The sequence below is a fragment of the Rhinichthys klamathensis genome, unplaced genomic scaffold (assembly GCF_029890125.1).
Source record: "Rhinichthys klamathensis goyatoka isolate OS25496 unplaced genomic scaffold, OSU_Roscu_1.1 h1tg000310l_1, whole genome shotgun sequence".
In the NCBI taxonomy this organism is placed as follows: Eukaryota; Metazoa; Chordata; class Actinopteri; order Cypriniformes; family Leuciscidae; genus Rhinichthys; species Rhinichthys klamathensis.
This window is the reverse complement of record NW_026606828.1, coordinates 1,201,462-1,225,950: the sequence shown is the minus strand read 5'-3', so window position 1 is coordinate 1,225,950 and position 24,489 is coordinate 1,201,462. Positions and strand designations below refer to the sequence as shown.

The 24,489-nt window shown below is 38.2% G+C and overlaps 1 protein-coding gene across 4 annotated transcripts in view; it reads right to left on the bottom strand.

Annotated features, from left to right (window-relative positions):
• Positions 1-24,489, bottom strand: part of magi2b (membrane associated guanylate kinase, WW and PDZ domain containing 2b) — an 88,162-nt gene that overhangs the window by 48,222 nt on the left and 15,451 nt on the right. For all 4 annotated transcript variants that reach the window (XM_056270965.1, XM_056270962.1, XM_056270964.1 and 1 more), the window contains exon 2: positions 21,773-21,889. In XM_056270965.1, coding sequence (XP_056126940.1) covers positions 21,773-21,889 — 117 coding nt within the window. The remainder of the gene's footprint in view (positions 1-21,772; positions 21,890-24,489) is intronic.

The following is a 24,489-nucleotide window of genomic DNA, read 5'->3' as shown; positions in this document are numbered from 1 at the left end:
GGATGGATGGATGGATGGATGGGTGGGTGGATGGATGGATGGGTGGATGGATCGGTGGGTGTGGATGGATGGATAGGTGGATGGATAGGTGGATGGATCGGTGGGTGGGAGGGTGTGGGTGGATGGATGGATGGGTGGGTGGATGGATCGGTGGGTGGGTGGGTGTGGATGGATGGATGGATGGATGGGTGTGGATGGATGGATGGATGGGTGGATGGATGGGTGGATCGGTCGGTGGGTGGGTGGATGGATGGATGGATGGATGCTTATTAAAGCTCATACTTGGTTTCTCTTGTTTTTAGCATTAAATCCTAACAGCTAACATTCCTGTTTAGTTCATGGATCAAAACTTTTGACAACATATAAAGTTTAGAATTTGCCTAACATCGATTTACCACCATAACTAAATTCACCAGTTCCATATGTACCTATCCATCTGTGATATTACAAATATGTGAATCATCTCAAAAACGTAGAGGCCTCCATGGAGATATGATCTCAGGGTTCTGACAATGCAATTTTTTATGTCCAGGGAATATAATCGCTGACTGAGTCAATTCAAATGTGTGTGCTCAACGCAAATACTTGCGTCTGTGTGCTGACAAAGGCCTGAACATGACACTGAGGAAATTAAACAGAAGCATTGCTGATTTTCATGTGCATCATTAATATACATAGCTTATTAATCAGATAGAATTAATGTACAGTTCTTGCCTTAGAATTAAAAATTTTGGGGTGCGGGATTTCTTTCTTTTGGAGCACAAATCTTGTGATCTAAAAATCAATGTCTGCAGACATTATGAATATATGCTAAGACAACTAGGTTTTATTCCCCAAAAAGTGTAATTACTGGGCATGTGCATATTTGATGTGAATATTTATATACAGTATACATATGTTCAAAGTAAAGTAGTCAAAATATTATATACATATATATATATATATATATAAATAATTGGTAAAAATATATATAATTGGTATATTGGTATATATTAAGTACAATCAACTTGGATGTTTAAGTCATTTCAACTTAAATTACATTAAACTGAAAAATTAGTTGAATCTTGTATAACAAACTTATTTTGATGAGTTAAAGCAATGTAAAAATATATAATATATAACATTGATCATATATTTTTTTACAGTAATATACACTCACCGGCCACTTTATTAGGTACACCTGTCCAACTGCTCGTTAACACTTAATTTCTAAGCAGCCAATCACATGGCGGCAACTCAGTGCATTTAGGCATGTAGACATGGTCAAGACAATCTCCTGCAGTTCAAACCGAGCATCAGTATGGGGAAGAAAGTTGATTTGAGTGACTTTGAACGTGGCATGATTGTTGGTGCCAGAAGGGCTGGTCTGAGTATTTCAGAAACTGCTAATCTACTGGGATTTTCACGCACAACCATCTCTAGGGTTTACAGAGAATGGTCCGAAAAAGAAAAAACATCCAGTGAGCGGCAGTTCTGTGGGCGGAAATGCCTTGTTGATGCCAGAGGTCAGAGGAGAATGGCCAGACTGGTTCGAGCTGATAGAAGGGCAACAGTGACTGAAATAACCACTCGTTACAACCGAGGTATGCAGCAAAGCATTTGTGAAGCCACAACACGCACAACCTTGAGGCGGATGGGCTACAACAGCAGAAGACTCCACCGGGTACCACTCATCTCCACTACAAATAGGAAAAAGAGGCTACAATTTGCAAGAGCTCACCAAAATTGAACAGTTGAAGACTGGAAAAATGTTGCCTGGTCTGATGAGTCTCGATTTCTGTTGAGACATTCAGATGTTAGAGTCAGAATTTGGCGTAAACAGAATGAGAACATGGAACCATCATGCCTTGTTACCACTGTGCAGGCTGGTGGTGGTGGTGTAATGGTGTGGGGGATGTTTTCCTGGCACACTTTAGGCCCCTTAGTGCCAATTGGGCATCGTTTAAATGCCACGGCCTACCTGAGCATTGTTTCTGACCATGTCCATCCCTTTATGGCCACCATGTACCCATCCTCTGATGGCTACTTCCACCATGTCACAAAGCTCTAATCATTTCAAATTGGTTTCTTGAATATGACAATGAGTTCACTGTACTAAAATGGCCTCCACAGTCACCAGATCTCAACCCAATAGAGCATCTTTGGGATGTGGTGGAACGGGAGATTCGCATCATGGATGTGCAGCCGACAAATCTGCGGCAACTGTGTGATGCCATCATGTCAATATGGACCAAACTCCCTGAGGAATGCTTCCAGCACCTTGTTGAATCTATGCCACGAAGAATTGAGGCAGTTCTGAAGGCAAAAGGGGGTCCAACCCGTTACTAGCATGGGGTACCTAATAAAGTGGCCGGTGAGTGTATATATATATATATATATATATATATATATATATATATATATATATATATATATATATATATATATATAAATGTTATATATACATTTAAATCTAGTTGATTAGTGATAAAGAACCTGTTAGAAAACTATAAATATTTTTCGCTTAATTCGTTTGGTGCTGCTGATCTGTCCCAGCGAATACATCTGTTCAGATCACTACCTGAAGAGCCCTGATTAATCCATCCATGGGGTAAATCTGATTACAACAGGACATAGAAACTGGCTTAGTGTCTCTCTCTCTCTCTCTCTCTCTCTCTCTCTCTCTCTCTCTCTCTCTCTCTCTTCGCTCGCTCTCATGCGATTACGGTTGATGTGATTGTGAGAAATGATGAGAGAAAATTGTGTCCAGCCTTACCCGTTTTCATTTGTCTGCTTGATTACCTCTTTATATCATCTTCATCTTCCCATGAAACCATCTCCATGTGAAACAATCTTTCAGGTGTGAGCGTTTCACACTTACTGAGGCACCGCCGTCCTGTTCGAATACACTGTCAAAGCCAATCAACTGCAAGCATACAAAAGGCACCTCTGCCTCTCAGAGCGCGGCTATGGCTTTACTCCACAGTCCTCAACCACGGCACCTCATTCTCAGCCTCTTGCTGTCTCGACTCATCTCCTCAGGAATTCTCCGCTTACAAGTCGTCAGCGGCATCTCTTTGGATCACTTGGATTGCGAATGACATTCCCACCTGCTAAACAAAGCCCTGACAACAACTGATGCTCCAGATATACTCAGACAAGCCTTAGACAAGAATCATATCAACAACAGCATGCAGAAACCATATTCACAACAACGATTTTTGATGCAGCAACAATAAATCTAAACCAAACACTCTTTCCCCATACAATAATATAAATAATAAAATAAAATAATATACTACTATATGATATTATAATAATTATTTATATTAATTTATTATTATTATATGCATATTATATATATACATTGTGTGTGTGTGTGTGTGTGTGTGTGTGTGTGTGTGTGGTTAATTATATAGTTTTAACAAATAATTCAATATGAATACTTAATTAGTACTAGGTATTACTATTATATTATAACAATTATAATTGTTTATAATAATTTGTTATTACTACTTATGTACATATTGTTTTAATACATTTACATATTGTTTTAACTAATTGTTTATTTTATATAAATACTCAGAGATTGAATTATTACAAATTATTTTACTATCATCACCTGTTGAAAAATAAAGATGGTATTTTCAAAAATTCGGAATATTTTGGAACTGAACTCTGAAAGGTGAATACTAATAATAATTTAATTTTTAATGACAAAATGTGTGATTAAAATATTCACTGTGTAAATATACAAACATGTTAAACTGCAGCCACTAAAATGCATTTATTATTTTACTATTTATAAAAGACTTTTGTCATAATACAGTGGTGTGAATAAGTTATTACCCCCATGCTAAAGTTGCCTAAAAAGAGGAATAAAAAATCATCTTTTGGAAATTGATCTTAATGCCTTAATTAGAAAAATGAGGAAAAATCCAACCTTTAAGGACACCAATTTTCTTTGTGTATGAATAATGTATCATAAATAAATAAATGTTTTTCCTTAAAATACAGGGTGCATAAGTCAGGCCCCCCTTCCTATGTTAAATTCCCATAGAGTCAGGCAGATTTTTATTTTTAAAGGCCAGTTATTTCATGGATCCAGAATAATATGCATCCTGATAAAGTTCCCTTGGCCTTTGGAATTAAAATAGACCCACATCATCACATTCCCTTCACCATACCTAGAGATTGGCATGGGGTACTTTCCATAAGATCATCTTTCAATGCAAATCAAACCAGCTATTAGGCTAACTGAAATAACACCATGCCAATCTCTAGGTATGGTGAAGGGAATGTGATGATGTGGGATATTTTAATTCCAAAGGCCAAGGGAACTTTATCAGGATGCATATTATCCTGGATCCATGAAATAACTGGCCTTTAAAAATAAAAATCTGCCTGACTCTATGGGAATTTAACATAGGGGGGGCCTGACTTATGCACCCTGTATTTTAAGGAAGAACATTTATTTATTTATGATACATTATTCATACACAAAGAAAATTGGTGTCCTTAAAGGTTGGATTTTTCCTCATTTTTCTAATTAAGGCATTAAGATCAATTTCCAAAAGATGATTTTTTATTCCTCTTTTTAGGCAACTTTAGCATGGGGGTAATAACTTATTCACACCACTGTATACATCTATATACAAGATTGACTTTGGGAGGGCGGGGCTAAAATGTCATTTCCTTGCAAATAAAGTTATTAATAGCTAATTTGAATGAACAACAGACCAAACATCAAAGGATCAAAAAGTACTGCCACACCAAACAGCAGAGAGATTTGAAAAGTTCTCAAGTTCAAGAAGGTGTAAAAGGTAAAGCTGGCAAACTAATGAAAGACTCAAGTGTTCAAATATATTTTTCAGTCATCACAAATGACTCTCTGTGGTTGAAGTTGGATGAAGGCTGACACCGAGGCCCTGCCCTTATATACCATCTGTGAATGCGTTTGAGGGGTTGATGAGTGCCGGGGCTGAAGGGCTGAAATTTGCCTGTAATGGCCTGCAGCCTCACTGACACTCGTGACGGGGGGATCGTGTTCCCTCTAATCTGCGGTCAGTCCAACCTTGAAGCCCAGTGCTGCTCTGTGCGCTGAATCGCTAATGTTTCAATGGAGGTAAACAGCTCTCACCTCTCAGTGTGAGTAGAGGTGAAGGGATATGTGAGATACGGGTGCCCTAAAGTGAACGAGCCTATATCGGACGACCCAGGGGATACGATACGGCCAGAAAACATGAGGCATTGCGTTTTTGAACATGATGCAGGAAACGGCCCTTCAATCATGGCTATACATTGCTGTGCTTCTTCTCAGTGATTAAATCAATGATTCATCACATCGTAGGTGAACCGTAATGGATTGAATGCCATTAAATGTCTTCGGAAACCAGGGCAAATAAGGCGATCCTTCACTTGAAGGAGGAACATTTGACTGAAAAAACTCCCAAAAAATATTATAATCATTACAAAATTATAATATTATATTTTACATTGCTTTAACTCTTCAAAAAAAGTTCAGCAATTTCCACTTTAGTGGAAGTTATACAAGATTCAACTTTTTCAACAATTCATTTTTTTAAAGTCGGTTTAATGCAATTTAAGTTGAAATGACTTACCAAACTTTTTTTTATGGCATTATATATATTAATTGTAGGAACAATCACTGTAGTAACTGGTATTTAATGGCATATAATGCATCCAGTGAAAAAAGGCATAAAAAAAATGTATCCTCAGATTTTAAGATTCAATTGGATCAAGCGAAAATAATGAATCGGAAAATCAATACATTTACTCAACCCAAAATTGTTGACCCCACAAACCAGAGTTAAATGTCCTTTTTATTAGCTTTCACGACACGTCCATCAGCACCGTCTTGTATAACTGATCTTCTCATGTCTCATGTGCTGACCTGTGAGAGAAGTGCTTGAAGGGGGGCAGGAAACAGAACGCTTTAGGAATATATTTGCGTCAGAGAAACAGCTCAACCTAGGGCTTTAAAACGGAGGGTCAGATGAGGCGGCGAGCTACTAACTGTGACTAACACTGTCATACTTTAAAGCATTTCAGGCTGATAATGCTGCACTGCAAAAAAAATCCAGTTCTTAATCAGTATTTCTGTCTTGGTCTCCGGTGGGGAAAAAAATTAAAATAAATTCACAGACTTAAGACTTAATTAAAGACCCAGATATACTCCTGCCAAAGTTCGTTTTCATTCAACGCTTTGTGTAAAAAGAAGTTACATGACCAGCGGTTTACTGTAAGCGAACACCTGATGCCGCCCACACTGCTGAGCGCGACGTTTAGATGAATATGTAAATACGTGCTGTGTGCTTTCCTCTCAATAACTAAAACTACAAAAATGACAGCGATGAGAAAACAGTAGTTAAGAAAACATTTGCTAAGTGGATATGTTTGCACGAGCTCTGCAACTTAGCACTCCGGTAAAGTCACATCACGTTTATGAATACAGCACTTCTTACAACAGATTGCTTTAAAGCAGCAGCTTTACAGGATTAAAGGCACACTGTGGAATTTTTGGCCACTAGGGTGCGCTCGACCTGTAATTTTCACGTCTAGTGCCCCTAGAGGCCACAAGCGCCGCAGCATTGTCGCAAAAGTCAACAAACAGTCAACCGGTCAACCTCCCGTGTCTTTATGTGTGTGCAGACGGCATTTGATTTGTATGTTGGAGAAAGTTAATCGATTCACTACTGACCAAAATAATAATATAAATATAAGATTAATAATATAAATCCTATAAAGAAAACAAATTTAAAGGGGTCATATAATGGTACATGCACTTTTACAAGTTGATTGTACTGAAATGTGTGTTGGCAGTGCCTGTACACAAACATCATATAATGATAAAAATCCATCCAGTGTTTTTGTTTTAATCTCCTTATATGTTTTCCCCTGCCTCAAATCGAGCCGTTCGTTTTTGTGACGTCAATAAAACGGACGCCCCTCCCACGATTGTTGATTGACGGGAGCGTTTCAACACAGACCCGCCCTCGCACATGAGGTAGCTGTCAATCATAGTCTGCGCGGCGCGGACCGGACCGGCGCGGTCATTGTTGCTGTGCTGGAGCACTGTCTATGAGCAGAATGGCGTCTAAGCGATTGTGGTGTTCTGTTCTTGGGTGCAATAACGAACACAGTCATTTTAATGTTCCTGAATCCGAACCGCTGAAGACGCAGTGGCTGAGTTTTGTTTTCGAAGGGAATATTCCACACGAGCAACGTCAATGCTCTCATGTTTGCGCTAATCATTTCACACACCAGACTGCTTTATAAAGGAGGGTCAGTATAAAGCTGGATTTGCTAAGAAGCTTTGCTAAAAAGGATCGGTACCAGATATTCGTGTTCCTGCTGAACCTCCAGAAGAACGGAAGTGAGTGAAACGTTTTATTAAACTTTATATTAATATATTAATCTTTGCAAATCGCTAGCTGCACGCTTCACAATGAATGCGTCTAAGGTTTACACTCAGTCAGGGTACATTACGGCATGTTTTCTATGTATGACGTTCTCAATATAATTCATAATTCCACGTTTATACTGAACAACGCGTTATGATTATTGTGTTATTGTGTTACAAACGGTGTATGCACAGAACAGAGGGGCGGGGTGAGCAAAGCTCATTATCATTTAAAGGCATATGCACTGAAACGGCGTGCTGAAAACAGAGCTGTTTTTGACCAGGTAAAATAAGTGTTTTCTTACAATACTAATGAGAATTTTTAATTAAAGTATATTACAAACTTTTAATTTAGACCCTAAAGAATCATATTAGCTTGTACAAAAATGGCATTATATGACCCCTTTAATAAAAGTAGCATACGCAGAAAACAATGTCTGATCAGGTAAGTCGCATTGACAAGGGTTGCCCAATCCTGCTCCTGCCGATCGTCTGTCCTGCACAGTTCATCTCCAACCCTAATCAAACACACCTGAGGCAAACAATTAACGTCTTCAGGATCTCTTTGCAATGGGTTGGAGATGAAATCAAGTAGTCGGGAAATCGTGTAACAAAACTGATATATAACTCACTACATATTTCTATTCCGTTATTTGTAGTCTTCAGTTTGTTTTTCCTTTTACACAAATACAAACATATATGAGCTGAAAGGAAAAAAGACCATTTACATTTGTATACGGCAGTATGTTGTGACTTATATCAGTTTTGTTACACGAATTCGCAGTAAATATTACATTATATATAGGCTACACTTTTATGCCGATGTTTATTTTAAACTCTCCCTTTTTCTTTTTTTGGTCTCCTCTGACAAAATCTTTGCTTTCTTCGCTTTCTTCCGAGTAGCTGTTGATTCAGCCATGACGACAACATACAGACGCCGGCAATCAAACGCGAGTTGAGCTCTCACGTTAGAGGAAGTTGGGGTGGTGGGGGAAGTGACGTATGCCGTAAAGCGGTCGAATTTTGTAGTTCTTTTTGTGCTCGGGTTCCTACCCGAAACCCGAAGTTACATAGTGCTAGTAAAAGCGATACAGACACCTTCAGGCTTCGGCAGACGTGTCATTCAACCTATTGTAAGTCGATGTACCATCTCAATGGGTTTTGGTAATATATTATAAAGGTTGAAAAGTTCCACAGTGTGCCTTTAAATTTGAAAAAAACAAAAAAACAGTGTCAGTGTCTTTTCAATTACAATTACAGCCTCAGATTCTACTATAAAGCGGCTCTCCGGTGCATTCGTGTATTTACTCGTGGACTTCTGACCTCAATAGATTGAACAGAAGAAATGAACCGGAGAAGATTCACACGTCAAGGAAGGCGGAGCCTCAGAGCACACCTACCTATTACATCATCGCCACAGACCAATGGTAGTGCGAAGGTGTTTAACAGACGAAAGTTCGCTTTGGCAAGCTGTTTCGAACTCCCGAAACAAACTCGAAACAAACTTTGCTTTGGCCCGATTTTTTGCGAAATATTTTTTTAAATATTAAAGTGGCCCTATTATACCTTTTCACCTTTTCAACTTTAGTTAGTGTGCAATGTTGCTGTTTGAGTATAAAAAAAGATCTGCAAGGTTACAAAGCTCAAAGTCCACTCCAAATGGAGATATTTTATTTAAACAGAATCCATTTTCAAAGAACTACAACTAATGGCTCTTTGGACTACAACGTGATTTTCCCGGGCTTTATGAAGTCATGATGTTTCTCATTTAAATAATCCCCGCCCACGGAATACGTAAAAAACACGGACGAGGCCTGGTTGAGCTGCTGCCATATCAAAGAGATGAAGTTTTTTCCGCAACTCATTTGTTTAACCTTCCTAAGGCTAACGAACTTAGATTTATTTTAAACACTGTTCCTGAATATTATAATCCCAATGTTTATCTGTACAAACAAAAGCTACTGTATACACACAAAAGCTTCTCCTAAAATACAGCAGTTTCCACTTTGTCGGGACAATCTGTTGTTTGAGGATCACAACTTGTAAGTATTATTATTTGTAGTTGCGTTTTCTATAAACAGTTCTAATTCAAATGTTTATGTTTTTTGCTACGCTAGCCTGCTAGTGTGTTGATATAGTGTTTACTGTAGCTTTTGTAAGCTCGCACTTTTATAAGGCTGTTCAGGAAAACTGTTCGCCTAAAAAAATTAACCATGTTTTTGTGATTGTATAACCATAGTTTTCCGACAAATATCATGATTAAAGGGTGGATATAACATCGTATCTATAATGTATGAGAAAAACACACCACTCTGAAACGTCCTGTGAAATCTGTGCTTGCAAAGTTCGTGAAATCTGTTCTGGACGATCCTCTTGTTTGTTAACAATAACATTGTCAGGGTCTTAATCGGGCTCGAATTGGACTGAAATGGCCGCCATCCATTATACAGTATTTACACTAGAGTAGAACTCGCAGTTATGGAGGGGTGGGACATTTCCCGAACACACGCTAAGTGCTACCAATCACAACACATTGGGCCAGCTAACCAATCACTGCACATTTTGTATTTCGAAGGAGGGGCTTCATCGAAACCAGAACTAAATGACTCGTTCGAGACAGACTGGGGAGAAGGGATATGTAATAAATGTAAAATATTTTTTTTAACAATCAAGCATGAAAGCAATAATGCATATTCTAGTACACCCCAAAAACAAAATCAAGACTTCGTAAAAGGGTATAATAGGACCCCTTTAAAGCGAAGTCGAAGAGCAACATTTCAAACAAAAATAATGCTATTTATAAATAATGTAATTTTTTAAATGACGTAATGTTTGTTTGAAATGTCATTCTTCGATTTCACAGTAAGATTTTCTTTTCTTTTAAAAATAAGATTTTAACAGAATATATGTTAAAACATAAGATTGTGTATATATACATATGCATACAGCAACCTTATGTTTTAAAGGGGTCATATAATGGTACATGCACTTTTACAAGTTGATTGTACTGAAATGTGTGTTGGCAGTGCCTGTACACAACCATCATAAAATGATAAAAATCCATCCAGTGTTTTTGTTTTAATCTCCTTATATGTTTTCCCCTGTCTCAAATCAAGCCGTTCGACCTTGTGACGTCACACGCTCGGAAGCCCCTCCCACGATTGTTGATTGACAGCAACGTTTCAACACAGACCCGCCCTCGCTCGTGAGCGAGCTGTCAATCATAGTCTGCGCGGACCGGCGCGGTCATTGTTGATATGCTGGAGCTCTGTCTATGAGCAGAATGCCGTCTAAGCGATTGTGGTGTTTTGTTCTTGGGTGCAATAACGAACACAACAGTCATTTTGATGTTCCTAAATCCGAACCGCTGAAGACGCAGTGGCTGAGTTTGTTTTCGAAGGGAATATTCCCCACGAGCAACGTCAATGCTCTCATGTTTGCGCGAATCATTTCTCAGCAGACTGCTTTATAAACGAGCGTCAGTATAAAGCTGGTTTTGCTAAGAAGCTGCTCATGAAAAAAGGATCGGTACCAGCTATTCGTGTTCCTGCTGAACCTCTAGAACAACTGAAGTGAGTGTAACGTTTTATTAAACTTTATATTAATATTTATATTAACCTTTGCAAATCGCTTGCACGCTTCACAATGAATGCGTCTAAGGTTTACACTCAGTCAGGGTACATTACGGCATGTTTTCTATGTACGACGTTCTCAATATAATTCATAATCCCACGTTTATACTGAACAACGCGTTATGATTATTGTGTTATTGTGTTACAAACGGTGTACGCACAGAACAGAGGGGCGGGGTGAGCAAAGCTCATTATCATTTAAAGTCATATGCACTGAAACGGCGTGCTGAAAACAGAGCTGTTTTTGACCAGGTAAAATAAGTGTTTTCTTACAATACTAATGAGAATTTGTAATTAAAGTATATTACAAACTTTTAATTTAGACCCTAAAGAATCATACTAGCTTGTACAAAAATGGCATTATATGACCCCTTTAACAAATAAATCCTAAATAATGTTTCTTGAGCACAAATCAGCATATTAGAATGATTTCTGAAGGATCATGTGCCACTGAACCCAGAGAATTAATGCTGAAAATTCAGCTTTGCATCACAGGAATAGATTACATTTTAAAATATTTAATTGTAATAATATTTCAAAATTGTAATGTTTTTATCTGGAATATCAAATGTGAATAAATCCATTCTCTCTCCCTCTCCCTCTCCACTGACTGCCATAGTTTAGATATTTTTACTAGAAAAAAAAAAGATTGTTTTGCAGTGTGCCTCAATGGCTTGTATCTGTCAGTAACAAGCTACACTGGAATATTATTTCAAAACTGACATCACAAACTAGTACACACAAAAAAACTCAAGATTTCTTTCAAAACCCATTCTATTTCACCTTTTATTCACCTCTCGTGCAACACAAGAATTTATAGTCTCCATCTCATATACGTTCGAAAAAGCGTAAATAATCCCAAACCTCAATGCCTTCATTTTGATTTATGCCTCGGCTGACCAGATCCAGCACCAGTGTCTATTGGCTGTATCGCAGAGTCCCATCACTAACTGAGTGCACTGCCTGCCTGCCATGAAGGATGAGGAGACTCATACATCAGGATGACGTCGGAGAGAGAGAGTCCCTGGTGGATTGAAAGGACATTTAAGACTTTCATTCTGTCACCCAACACAGCCACAAGCCAGCGCGGTTCTGACGGCCTCACTCGAGTTTGCATCGAAGAGCGCTTGCATGGACTCCGATATCATTCTTTCAATGTTTAGGATGTCACACCGTAACGCGATGCTTTATTACCTTGATTTCCCACATATGTATAAAGCGGCTGCAGTGACGACTGCTCAAAATGCTCTCAGTGTCTCAACAGTGAGTCATCTCATCTGTAAACAGCACGGATGTTATGCAATCGACTTTTGCCGGAAGCTGGAACCTCTGCAAACTTGAAAGTGGGCAAACAGGGCTTTTTTTGTTGTTGTTGTTGCTAAGAAAATCCAACAAACTCCAGAAGTGCAGTGGTAGGGTTTCCATTAAACCCGTTTAAGCGACACAGTAGCAGAGCTACAACAGCAGGCTCACGACACAAAGCCATGTAACTGAGTCTATACAGAGAATAAAATGATTTCTGGATTTCTACATTTGAGTATTTTTCTTTCAAAATGCCCATAAAGCATTTATCTAGAGTCGCCATTAAGAACTATTACACACCTGACCTGAGTGGTCATGAAATGTAATTTACATGATGAGAGGAATCACATTGGCATCCAAATGATAATTATTCTACATATACAGAATACATATGGAGAAGATGGCTAGAAGTGCCGCTTCAACATAAAACAAAAGAATAAATTAATTCAAACATAAAAAGGCAAATACATAAATGGACAAATTAATAGACATTTTTTAAAAAGTGTTGTTTTAAAATGTAGTTAAATATAACAATAAAAAAGTCATAACTACATAGGTGTTTCAAACTATTTAATTAATGTTTTATTTGTTTGTTTTAAAAGTATTTATTAATAGACATTTTAAAAAACAAAAAAATATGTAAATATGGATAAACAACAATTTAATCATTTGCAAAAAAGGGGATTTATTTACTAACATTTTTGTTTGAATTTTGTTCATTAAATCATACTTTAAAATCTAGTTAATATAACAATGAAAAACGTAGTATTTAACTACAATTTATAAAACAATAAATTTTTCATTTTCTATTACAATTGACAAAAGTAAAAAAATATTTCATGCTTTATTTACTTGGCATTTTAAAAATGATTTATTCAATATTACTTTTTTAAATTAACATAACTATTTATTTATTTATTTAACTACACACTAGACACATTTTAAAGTATTTAATTCATGTTTTATTTGTTAATTTAAAATGATTCACAAACATTTAAAATGGTTTAATTCGTGTTTTAAAATGTCTTTAAACGTAATAAAATAACAGAAAATTGACAAATAAATAGACATATTTCATGTTTTATTTATTTGTAAATTTAAAAATGTTTATTTATTATTTTATTGTTAAAATTAAGTACATTTTAAATTAAATAAACAGTTTTAAATGTCTATTAATTTGTGAGATATATATATATATATTTATTTACATGTCTGTTTGAATTATATCCAAAAAAATGTATTCATATTTAAATTTGCGGTTAATTATATAAAAAATAAACAGTTAAACAGTCTTAATTTGTGAAAAAGTGAGTATTTTTATTTGAATTATTAAATTGTTTGATTCCTACAGTACATTTTATTTTTAAATGGCACTCCTAGTCCTACATAAACCCAAACATGTAGTTATAAACTGCTTAAATCAGTAAAGATTCAGTCTGACATAATCTCGAACAATTGGTGACATTTGCTTGAATTCACTATTTCATATTGCATAAAAGCCATTACTGCAAAATACTGTGTACTGTGTGTACAACATTTGTATTTTTTCTAGTTCAGCGCAGATGTCTTCAATCTTCATTTTGCAATGTGTACGGCGAAGAATAATGATTGATTATTTGATTGGTCCGCTCCCTCAAACATCAAAGGACATCAGGCAGTAATGATACTCCGATTGCTACAATCACTCTTCCAGGATTAGCAGTGCAAACCAGACTGTCAATCAAACAGCTGGGGTCTATGAGCACATCAAAGCCGATCTGAAGAAACCAGAAAACTGCCTAAGATGCTCTGTCATCCATTTTTTAGTACAACACGTTAAATAAACTCAGGCATGAACAGAATAATCAATATGACACACCAACACAAGATCTCTCCCATATTGGGATGATGTCTATGCATAATCTGATGCTGTGGCACTTCAGGAAAAACTGGATTGGGTATTAAATATAGGATTCATGATTCAAGTATATTGCATTTTGCTATTGAGATAACTGGAATTTTTTCCCCCAATTATCCTGAATCATATAGGCCTATATATATATATATATATACACTCACCGGCCACTTTATTAGGTACACCTGTCCAACTGCTCGTTAACACTTAATTTCTAAGCAGCCAATCACATGGCGGCAACTCAGTGCATTTAGGCATGTAGACATGGTCAAGACAATCTCCTGCAGTTCAAACCGAGCATCAGTATGGGGAAGAAAGTTGATTTGAGTGACTTTGAACGTGGCATGATTGTTGGTGCCAGAAGGGCTGGTCTGAGTATTTCAGAAACTGCTAATCTACTGGGATTTTCACGCACAACCATCTCTAGGGTTTACAGAGAATGGTCCGAAAAAGAAAAAACATCCAGTGAGCGGCAGTTCTGTGGGCGGAAATGCCTTGTTGATGCCAGAGGTCAGAGGAGAATGGCCAGACTGGTTCGAGCTGATAGAAGGGCAACAGTGACTGAAATAACCACTCGTTACAACCGAGGTATGCAGCAAAGCATTTGTGAAGCCACAACACGCACAACCTTGAGGCGGATGGGCTACAACAGCAGAAGACTCCACCGGGTACCACTCATCTCCACTACAAATAGGAAAAAGAGGCTACAATTTGCAAGAGCTCACCAAAATTGAACAGTTGAAGACTGGAAAAATGTTGCCTGGTCTGATGAGTCTCGATTTCTGTTGAGACATTCAGATGGTAGAGTCAGAATTTGGCGTAAACAGAATGAGAACATGGAACCATCATGCCTTGTTACCACTGTGCAGGCTGGTGGTGGTGGTGTAATGGTGTGGGGGATGTGTTCCTGGCACACTTTAGGCCCCTTAGTGCCAATTGGGCATCGTTTAAATGCCACGGCCTACCTGAGCATTGTTTCTGACCATGTCCATCCCTTTATGGCCACCATGTACCCATCCTCTGATGGCTACTTCCACCATGTCACAAAGCTCTAATCATTTCAAATTGGTTTCTTGAACATGACAATGAGTTCACTGTACTAAAATGGCCTCCACAGTCACCAGATCTCAACCCAATAGAGCATCTTTGGGATGTGGTGGAACGGGAGATTCGCATCATGGATGTGCAGCCGACAAATCTGCGGCAACTGTGTGATGCCATCATGTCAATATGGACCAAACTCCCTGAGGAATGCTTCCAGCACCTTGTTGAATCTATGCCACGAAGAATTGAGGCAGTTCTGAAGGCAAAAGGGGGTCCAACCCGTTACTAGCATGGGGTACCTAATAAAGTGGCCGGTGAGTGTATATATACACCCCCGCACCCATCCTGCCGTACATTTCATACAGTTGATTGGTGACGAACATGAGGCAGGGGAACAACTCACTGCTTGATGAAGCCTATTGTCTGTTAGTTAATATTGTGTAGACACAATATTGTCTGTTTTTGCTCAATTTTGTCAATGCAAATATTACTTATAAAGCCACAGCAGAACTGTTGAGCACCTTCAAGCAACACTCAAGCGTTTCATTACTGAATAAATCCACATTTTGAACGAATCAAGCGAACCAATGATTCAAATGGCCCATTCATAAAGAGAGCCATTTACTTAAATAGCAACATGCAGGTTGGACACCCCTATATAGCATAGTGTATGTTGATAATAAAACAACTAGATTTTCTGAACTGGAGTAATATATATTTAGCCATTAACGATATTTTGAGATAAATTGTGATAAAATAACTTCTGCGTCTACAAAACACTAACCGGAAGTGACGATGGGCGAGGGAGTCTGGTCAAGTTCAAGCTCAGGTTACAATGGATGTGAATGAAGAAACCCAGTTCTCCGATGTTGACGAGCATGCCTATGGCCCACAGGTAGGGATGGGGCCGATTCGATCCAGTGTCGGTATCGGGACAGATACCAGTGTAATTAATGTAATGGATTTTCCCGATCCAACCTGCGGAGATATCCGATATCCTGCTGAAATGACTCCAAAAGTGATTCCCGCCGGCCAGTCTGCTAGCTGGCTGCAAACTGTGGAATGGATTTCCTGAACGGAGGCGCGGATCCATTCCGCAGTTTGCAGCCAGCAAGCAGGACAGCACTGAGCTGTGTGTAAATACTTCACACTGGAAACACCGCAGAGCAAGACAGCAAAATGCAATGTTTGCAAATCCGTATTAATTAAACCATCTGTCTGTGATGCAAAAAATCTCCAGGTGTGGTGACAGACGCGGCAGTGAAGTCTGCTCTCTTCACCTGCACAAAACGCACCCAAGAACGAAAAGCCTTGTTTTTCCTAGAAGGAAAATGATGGACACGATGTCCTGACAGGCTGGAATTCGTGCAACCAGCACAAACACAACAATTTACCATTATGGCATCTCTAAAACTCGATCTAAAACTTTCTCTGTCTCTCACTACCGCTCTAACTACAGCTGACCGCGAGCTCTTGTTTGCCTCGGCCTACGTCATATGACGCGTTGCTAGCGGGAAAGGCGTATTCCAGAGCCAAGCACATTTTCATCAAAATCTCTACATCAAATGAGATTTCATTAGTAATTTCTACATATGTGTTTTTAAAAGACCTCTTCAGAAAATATCAAGTATTAATTCAGTTATAAATTCAACCTGCACGTTGCTCTTTAATTCCTGAATGAATCAGCCATTTGAACGAATCTAATGAATCAATGACTCAATGAATAAATGACATGCTCAATTAGACATTTACCGCCACTGGACAATGTTGTTTATAGTCTAGCCTCAAAAAAGGTGAACAAACTCACACCAGTGTTCTTTACTCAAACGCTACTGTTTAAAAAGCTATCCAAACACTTCCTTTTTTCTGTGAACATTTCCACAATTCAGACTAATTATCGTATAAAAACACTGTTTTCAAGAAATCAAATCAATGATCTGGAGCCGTGTACCCTAAAGAGTGCGGTTGTTTTGCATGTTTTGGTTTATTAAGAGAAGAAGAACCTCAAACAAAAGCTTGTGTGAAGGTCTGAGCAGATCCACAATCCACCATTCAAGTCCCATATGAAAATATTGATCGGTTGATATTCTTTCGCCACACTTATCTTTAAATCCGCCTCTGACGTTCACAAGAAACGTCCACTTATGCTGGGAATCGGTTTTAAATGAGGCCAGTTGATGGTAAAAGGATGATTTAAAAGCATTTAGACAGTAAAAATTGATGCAATGATTCAGGAATGGATGACTCAGATGTCCTGCTTGTTCATTTTATGAAGCTTTGAAGAGGCAAGGAAAAATCTGAAGCTCACGGTTGGATAGAGCACACCTCACTGTTTCACTCAGTGGTCTGGTGTGTGTGCAGTTGTCTGCGCAATTACCTGTGTGTACAAGCACATGAAGCTGTGCCTTGAGGTGCAACACTGATCCCATTATCATCTTCAGTTCACAAACTACAGTTTTTAAAAAGTTCAAAATGAAGTCCATTTTCCTCCCATCGCTGATTAAACAACAGGGTTGTCTCTGCGATCAGGAGTTGCCAATTTTTTTGTCTCAAGTGTCTCCCAGTGGGATCTACAAGCCCATATTTTGTTCACTTGACAGTTCAGCCATGCACTCCTGCAGAATGTATAATGAGTCTCTGTGCATTGCTATATAACTCTCCACTAAAGAACAGCAACTCCTAAAGAGTCGACACCTTTCCAGCACTTTGAGGCACTACAATCAAAATGTTCACTTTTTTGAGGAAAGTTAGTGCAAACAGTCAAAAAACGGAGGCTGAACTTTAAGCTTTGCATTACGACAGTTGGTCTACAATGCGTAGTGTCCACTGCATTTAAAAACAATGTCACGATGCATGTGAAAAAGCCTTTAGAAGCATTTATAGGAAATATAGAAACCCCATCAAAATAACCTGTTACAGTCACACGAATGTCTGTTCGTCTTCCGTCGATGCACTTCACAAAAAGCTAACTGTCTAAAATGATTATATATCATTGGTTGATTGCTGACAGATACTAATGGGGTTTTGCTAAGCAGTAAGGCGCGCGCTACCAGCAGGACGCAACAATTGCATTTGGCTGGATGTAGAAGATACGAGGTGGGGGTTAGAGAACGAATATGAAAGTCTAATTGTACAATACAGGGCTTCGACTGCCCTGCGGAAGGACAGGCCCTTTCGTGATGCGTTCTGTCGTCCGCTCATCAAAGTGACAGACGTGATCCGACAGTGCCACAGCCTCGAGTGAGACTAAAGCATGATTTTGCACTGTCACTGTTTGGTTGGTGGAAATAACAGCTGATGCGGAAGAGAAAAAGTGAAATACTAGAGAATCTGAGAGCGGAGGGGGGAGGGGGAGGGGGGGTGTCGTTGACTATTGTCATATGTTGTGTGAAATTACAAGTGAAGTGGTGTTGTAAGAAACCAAACCAGCAATCCCTTGAGCTCTAATATAAGCGTTTCCAATTTCCCATTGACTTCAGTTTTTTGATTAATCCAAAAGGGTATAAATCAGAGAGGAAAAAGAGTGTGTTCTGAAAAATATTTACTGAATAGCCTGCAGTTTACCCTGTATCGCACCTATTATTCGTTAAAAATGGCATTTCAAACTGTAGTGCTACACTGTTGTCACATGACTTCCTCAGGATGCATGCGAGTGGCTTCAAGTCCTCACTTTGGAAATAAAATTGGTTATTTTGCATTTTTAATTCAATTTTGTTTCAAGACAGATGGACGGACGGACGGACATGCAATTTGCATTCTCTACACAGTATACATATGACTAGTTGAGTAATAGGTCTAAAGGAAGCCTTGATTAGGCTAGTATTAGGTTTGTCTCTCCCTGATCGGATGCATTTCTTCGGGGACGTTTACATAATACGCACTGCTGCATTTTTAAAAGTTGGTTTATTTTTAGCATCTTAATAAAATGTTTCAAATAACTGCGCAAGACACGATACAACATCCAAAAGCAGTTGTGCAAAATAATTGTCCAACAGTTTAAGCTAAGTCTAAAATCTAAATTAAAAACATATTTAAAAATTTAGCAGACATCATTTCACACAGACAAGCACACTTGTCATGAATAGTAAACGGCAAAGACTGTTCTATAAACCCAGTTATGAAATTATTGAGCGTGTGTGTGGCAACTAATAGTGACAGTGAAGAGACTTGTGAAATGAGCCATGTCAATGCAGTGATCTCCAGCTGAGAGTGAAGTTACACATCAGATATCTAATGTACTGTAGTTACACCTTGTGTGGCATGACCAGCGGGATTCGATTCTGAACGGCCCGAAACAAGCATGTGAACACAAACCCTTCTAGCTACACAAACCCAAACTGATGCATCATTTCATCACCAAAATCAGTCCACGCAAATGCATGTTGCATTCTCAGCACTATAGTAGTGGGCATTGGCATATCCGGTTCAATGCCCAAGACATTGTATAGTGTGAAAAATTAAGGTCAGTAAATAAAAATTCCAAGTGAATAATTTCCAAAGAGCTGGACAACTAACCATGAAGAACACTATTCTGCACCGAAATGGAGGAAAACAAAAATCTATACCAATTTTAAACCCCCATGTAGTCTAATAATATCCCGACAGCACCCATTTCTTACTTCTTCTACAATCAAACTCTATCTGGCATGTTTTTAATAAAGCAGCGCTATCACATTCAGTTACCCAGGTCATGTTCTAACTCTCCTCCTCTGTTTTAACATTCACGAGACAAATGAACAGTTTAACATCGCTTTATCTCGTCTTGTCTCTTCCAATTCAGCCTCCAAAACATCTCATAGAAAGCTGTTCAGTTACACTAATGACTCTCAGTATGGGAGAAATAGCTCCAGAAATACACGCTCATGACTGCGCTGCACAGGCATAAATCAAAGGCATCATTTCATCCAGCCGGTTGGTGATTGTGATGTGTTTGTGCACCACTATGAAGGGGGAGGGGGAAACATCAGCAGGCCAGCCTGGAGAGGAAATGGTGGTTGCCTTGGAAACCCAAGGCTGAGGAAGAGAGGGAGCGAGAGAGAGAGAAAGAGAAAGAGAGAGACAGGAAGGAAAGGAAGAACAAGTGAAGTGGGTGAAGAGAGTTGACCGAAGCATCGTTGTTTTGCAATTTGTTTTTGTTTTGATTTGAGGAAAAGAAGACGAGCTATGTGAAAATCTGTGTCTCTTTCTTTACACACACACACACACACACACACATACATACATGTATATATGGTGACTGCTAACTTTTCCAGCATCATGGTTTGCCGAAATGTGTTATGCATATATATGAAATATGTTTCTTATTAATTTTCTTCATATGAATCTCAAGCTCATCTATAAAGAATATAAACATTCTAGGGGGAGGGGGGCAATGATAATGAGTATTTTCTGTTCAAATGCAACAACTAGCCATAATAACTCACTTCAAATAGGCAGCTAACTAACATTAGCAACTGCTGCCTAGCTTGCCTCCGCTAGCCAAATCACAACCTTGCCTGTCGCAAATTTATCTTGATATCTATCAAGATTTGGGACTGACAGCATCAATCCAGTTCAAATGTGTGGACTAATAAGATATGTAAGAGAAATAATCCTAGTTAAGCTAGTAGACAAAGTGGTTTTTGTAAGCATTGTACGTTTACTCCACAGACGTCTCAGTGCATTACTGTCAACACATTTCTGTTTGTTTTTACAAACTGAGGTACAAGTCAAATTTGTTACATGATTTCGAAGCACTGCTAACATTCCTGTCATTTACCTGAAACTGGAGACTGGTGCTTTCCACAAAATTACATTTTTTCTCATTACGGCTGACAGTGAAAAAATACATTCAAAGTGCTTTAAACCAAAATAAGCCATATTGGTTATTTCTATCTGGTTGCATCATACATTGAGATGGTACCCAGACATATCAGGGAGGGTTTGTCTCCATGTCTCTCCTATAACACCCCACACAACAATAACAACTTCCTCAATATTGCACCTTGGCTCATTTTAGCTGCAGGTACCCCACTAAAAAAAGCTCCATTAATATATAATCAGACCAGGAGAATGTTTTACAAGTAAAATACAAAAACACTACAATACAAAAAAGGATACTTCCTATGTCCTGACTAGGCACAATGTGACAAGCAATTCTTCTTTCCACGCTAAATACAAAACTGCATAGAAGATAGTTGATGTTTAATCCATAGTCATGAAGTGCAGAATTTTGGAGAGTTCATAGTGGGCGACAGAAACAGAAACCAAAAGATCATCAAAATGCCCTGCCGCTTGTTGACTGTTGCGGTCCGATGGCAAAGACAGCTTTTTTGGGTTGTAACTTATATCTTACTATTATTGCTTCACACCTGGTTCGGACATTCTGGAATAGGATCCTCATCAGGTTCATCAGGACATCGCCGTATTATTTTATGTATATGAAAAAGACCAACGCTAAGAAACCCAGACTATTTGGCAAGAGTAAAAATGGACTCTCAAAATGTATGGATCACTCACACGGCACAGTCCGGAGGTAGAGGTTGTCACGTATGATTTGCTGAAGCTCGTGGTCCACTGAACCTTTCTGGAACCGTAGGTTGAGATAATGGCGGAGATCTTTATCTACAACACCTCCTGTAAAAGGTAAATAAAAAACACAAAGTAAATTAACTGGTAAATGCAGAACCTGAGATACCCTGAAAAAATTATATTAATTTAAAGTGTGTAGCTCCCCCTCATAATTTTTTGGAGTTTGCCTTACAGGATGCACAGGCCTGTTGGTAAGGTAGGATTAAGTAGCAAACAATAAATAACACTATATATATATATATATATATATATATATATATATATATATATATATATATATTGTGTCTACAATAGACAAAGTTGTTTGTTTGAATGTGAACTGGTATGTTTGAATGAGCAGAGTTCCACAAGGTTCACTCTTAGGTCCTCGCAAATTCTGTTTGTTTTCAAGCCCTTCAGACACTTCATGAAATCCCATATATATAGAGCATGTGTCACTTAGCATTAGCACGTCCCATTTGTTGAGCCTGAAGTTGTCACATTCATGCAGCTGACTTTTGTAGTTGGCGTCAATGGTTCTGTGACATTTAATATGCATAAATGTATTTAGCACAAAATGATTCCCTAAAGATACACTTTACTGAAGCATCCGACTGTCTGTGTTGTCTGACTTGTGTTTATCACATAGCAAGTCATCCAAAGGTACCCTAACAACATCTTAAGCAAGAGGCACAGAGAGACACCAAGGCAAATGCTGAAAATAAAAGGTAGCTTGAGAACTTGTGCTTTCTACCATTTCTCTAAGGTGAACAAAGGACAGAAAAATGACAAATCATGTCGCACTACTGTGCCTCAAGAGAGCCAGGCAGATCTACCTTTTTTTTTCTGCTCCAATCATAACCTTGACCATTCGGCACAGCTGAGCATGGATACATTGGGATGCATGCTTGGAAATTAAAAAATCCAGCACACATTTGTGTGTGAGAAGATCCTTTGAGAATATAAGCATCTGGCATGAGCCTGCACACCATTTCACAAGTTCAGAATACATTACATCTCATTGTCACCGGTTGACAAAGGCAAAAACCTGGTACTCCAAAATCCATTCATGGAAGATGTCTTAACCAGTTTTCCTTTCTAACATCACCATAATTTTCATATAGCTAGAAGAATCATTATTGTCAAAAATTTCTAATAACAAATCTCTGCATGACATTGCGTGAGTGGAGAACGGGGGAAAAAAAAATGCAACAATCAAGCTTGCACAGCTGTTGCGGCGGAAAGGACACACCGGAATGCCGTCACACCATTCCAGGGAAATGACAAAAAAGGAACATCTCACAAGTAACATCTCTCCAGTCAGCAATCCTAAATAAATATCTCACTTGTCATCATCCATAATTATAATGGCTCTCTCCTCCCCCTCTTTCCAAAAAAACTACTGTATCCCAATCACAATTCCAGCGGTCCAGATGATGTGCTCCTCTGTCACTAGCTTGGATCTACTCACCCCTTCCAAAAATCCTTTTTGCTATTCCCCTTTATGCATTCAATCCCATTTTTTAACTAGTCCTTTATATAATCAATGGATGCAGCAGTGATGGAGTCTCCCGTTCTGCAGCTAATTTAATCCAGAGGAAAGAGGGAACGCAGGAGGAGGAGAAGAGACGGAGTCGTCGACAGTCGGGAGACAACAGAGAGAGGGAAAAAAGGTTCTGCAAGAAGAGAGCCTATCACAATGAAGCCAGTATTCTCATTTGCTGGGTAGATAGAGAGGTCTGATATCGCCCCCTGACTGCAAACAACGGTACTGCAGTGGTTGAGGGTGAGTGTGCGTGATACAGATGCTTTTGGACACACCACCAAAAAGGCCAGCTTGTTCACACCAGATGCTTCCTGCTAGTTGGCATTGTGTGAACTTGTTGACCTTGTGAACACATCAGTGTCAAGAGTGAAGACGGCAAGTAGCAGCGCGCACTCTGAGCGCACAATGACCGGCCAAGTCTAGCTGGAAATGAATAGGCTAATTAAAAATGACTTATGTCGGGGTCTCACAATATCATTACCCTAAATAGGTCAATTATACACTTTGCCTACAAAGTAACACGTTAAGGAGTTATATTAAGATAATATATTTAATTATGCTAAAATAATACATTTCAAGTAATATAACTTCTGTTATAAACAAAGTTATATTGCTTAACTAAACATGAATCATATTAAAATAATTTAATATATTTATATACAGTATATATATATATATATATAAATACACACACACATATTAGTGCTGTCAAATCGATTAATCACATCTAACAAAGTTTTTGTTTACATATATATATATATATATGTATGTGTGTGTGTGTGTGTGTGTGGGTTTATATATTATATACAACCACACACACACACATTATAAATAAATGTAATAATATATATATATACACACATATATTATGTAAACAAAAACTTTTATGTTAGATGCGAGTATTCAATTTGACAGCACTAATATATACAGTATATATATATATATATATATATATATATATATATATGTGTATTATGTATATGTATAGGCATGTTCTGGAATCTGGAGTCAAGCTAAATCTTAAGACATTTTAAAGACCCCATAAAATCCCATAAAATACATTTTAGGTGATTTTAAGGCATATTTAGTAGGTCCCCAAAAAATTTTTTCGTTAGTTGAA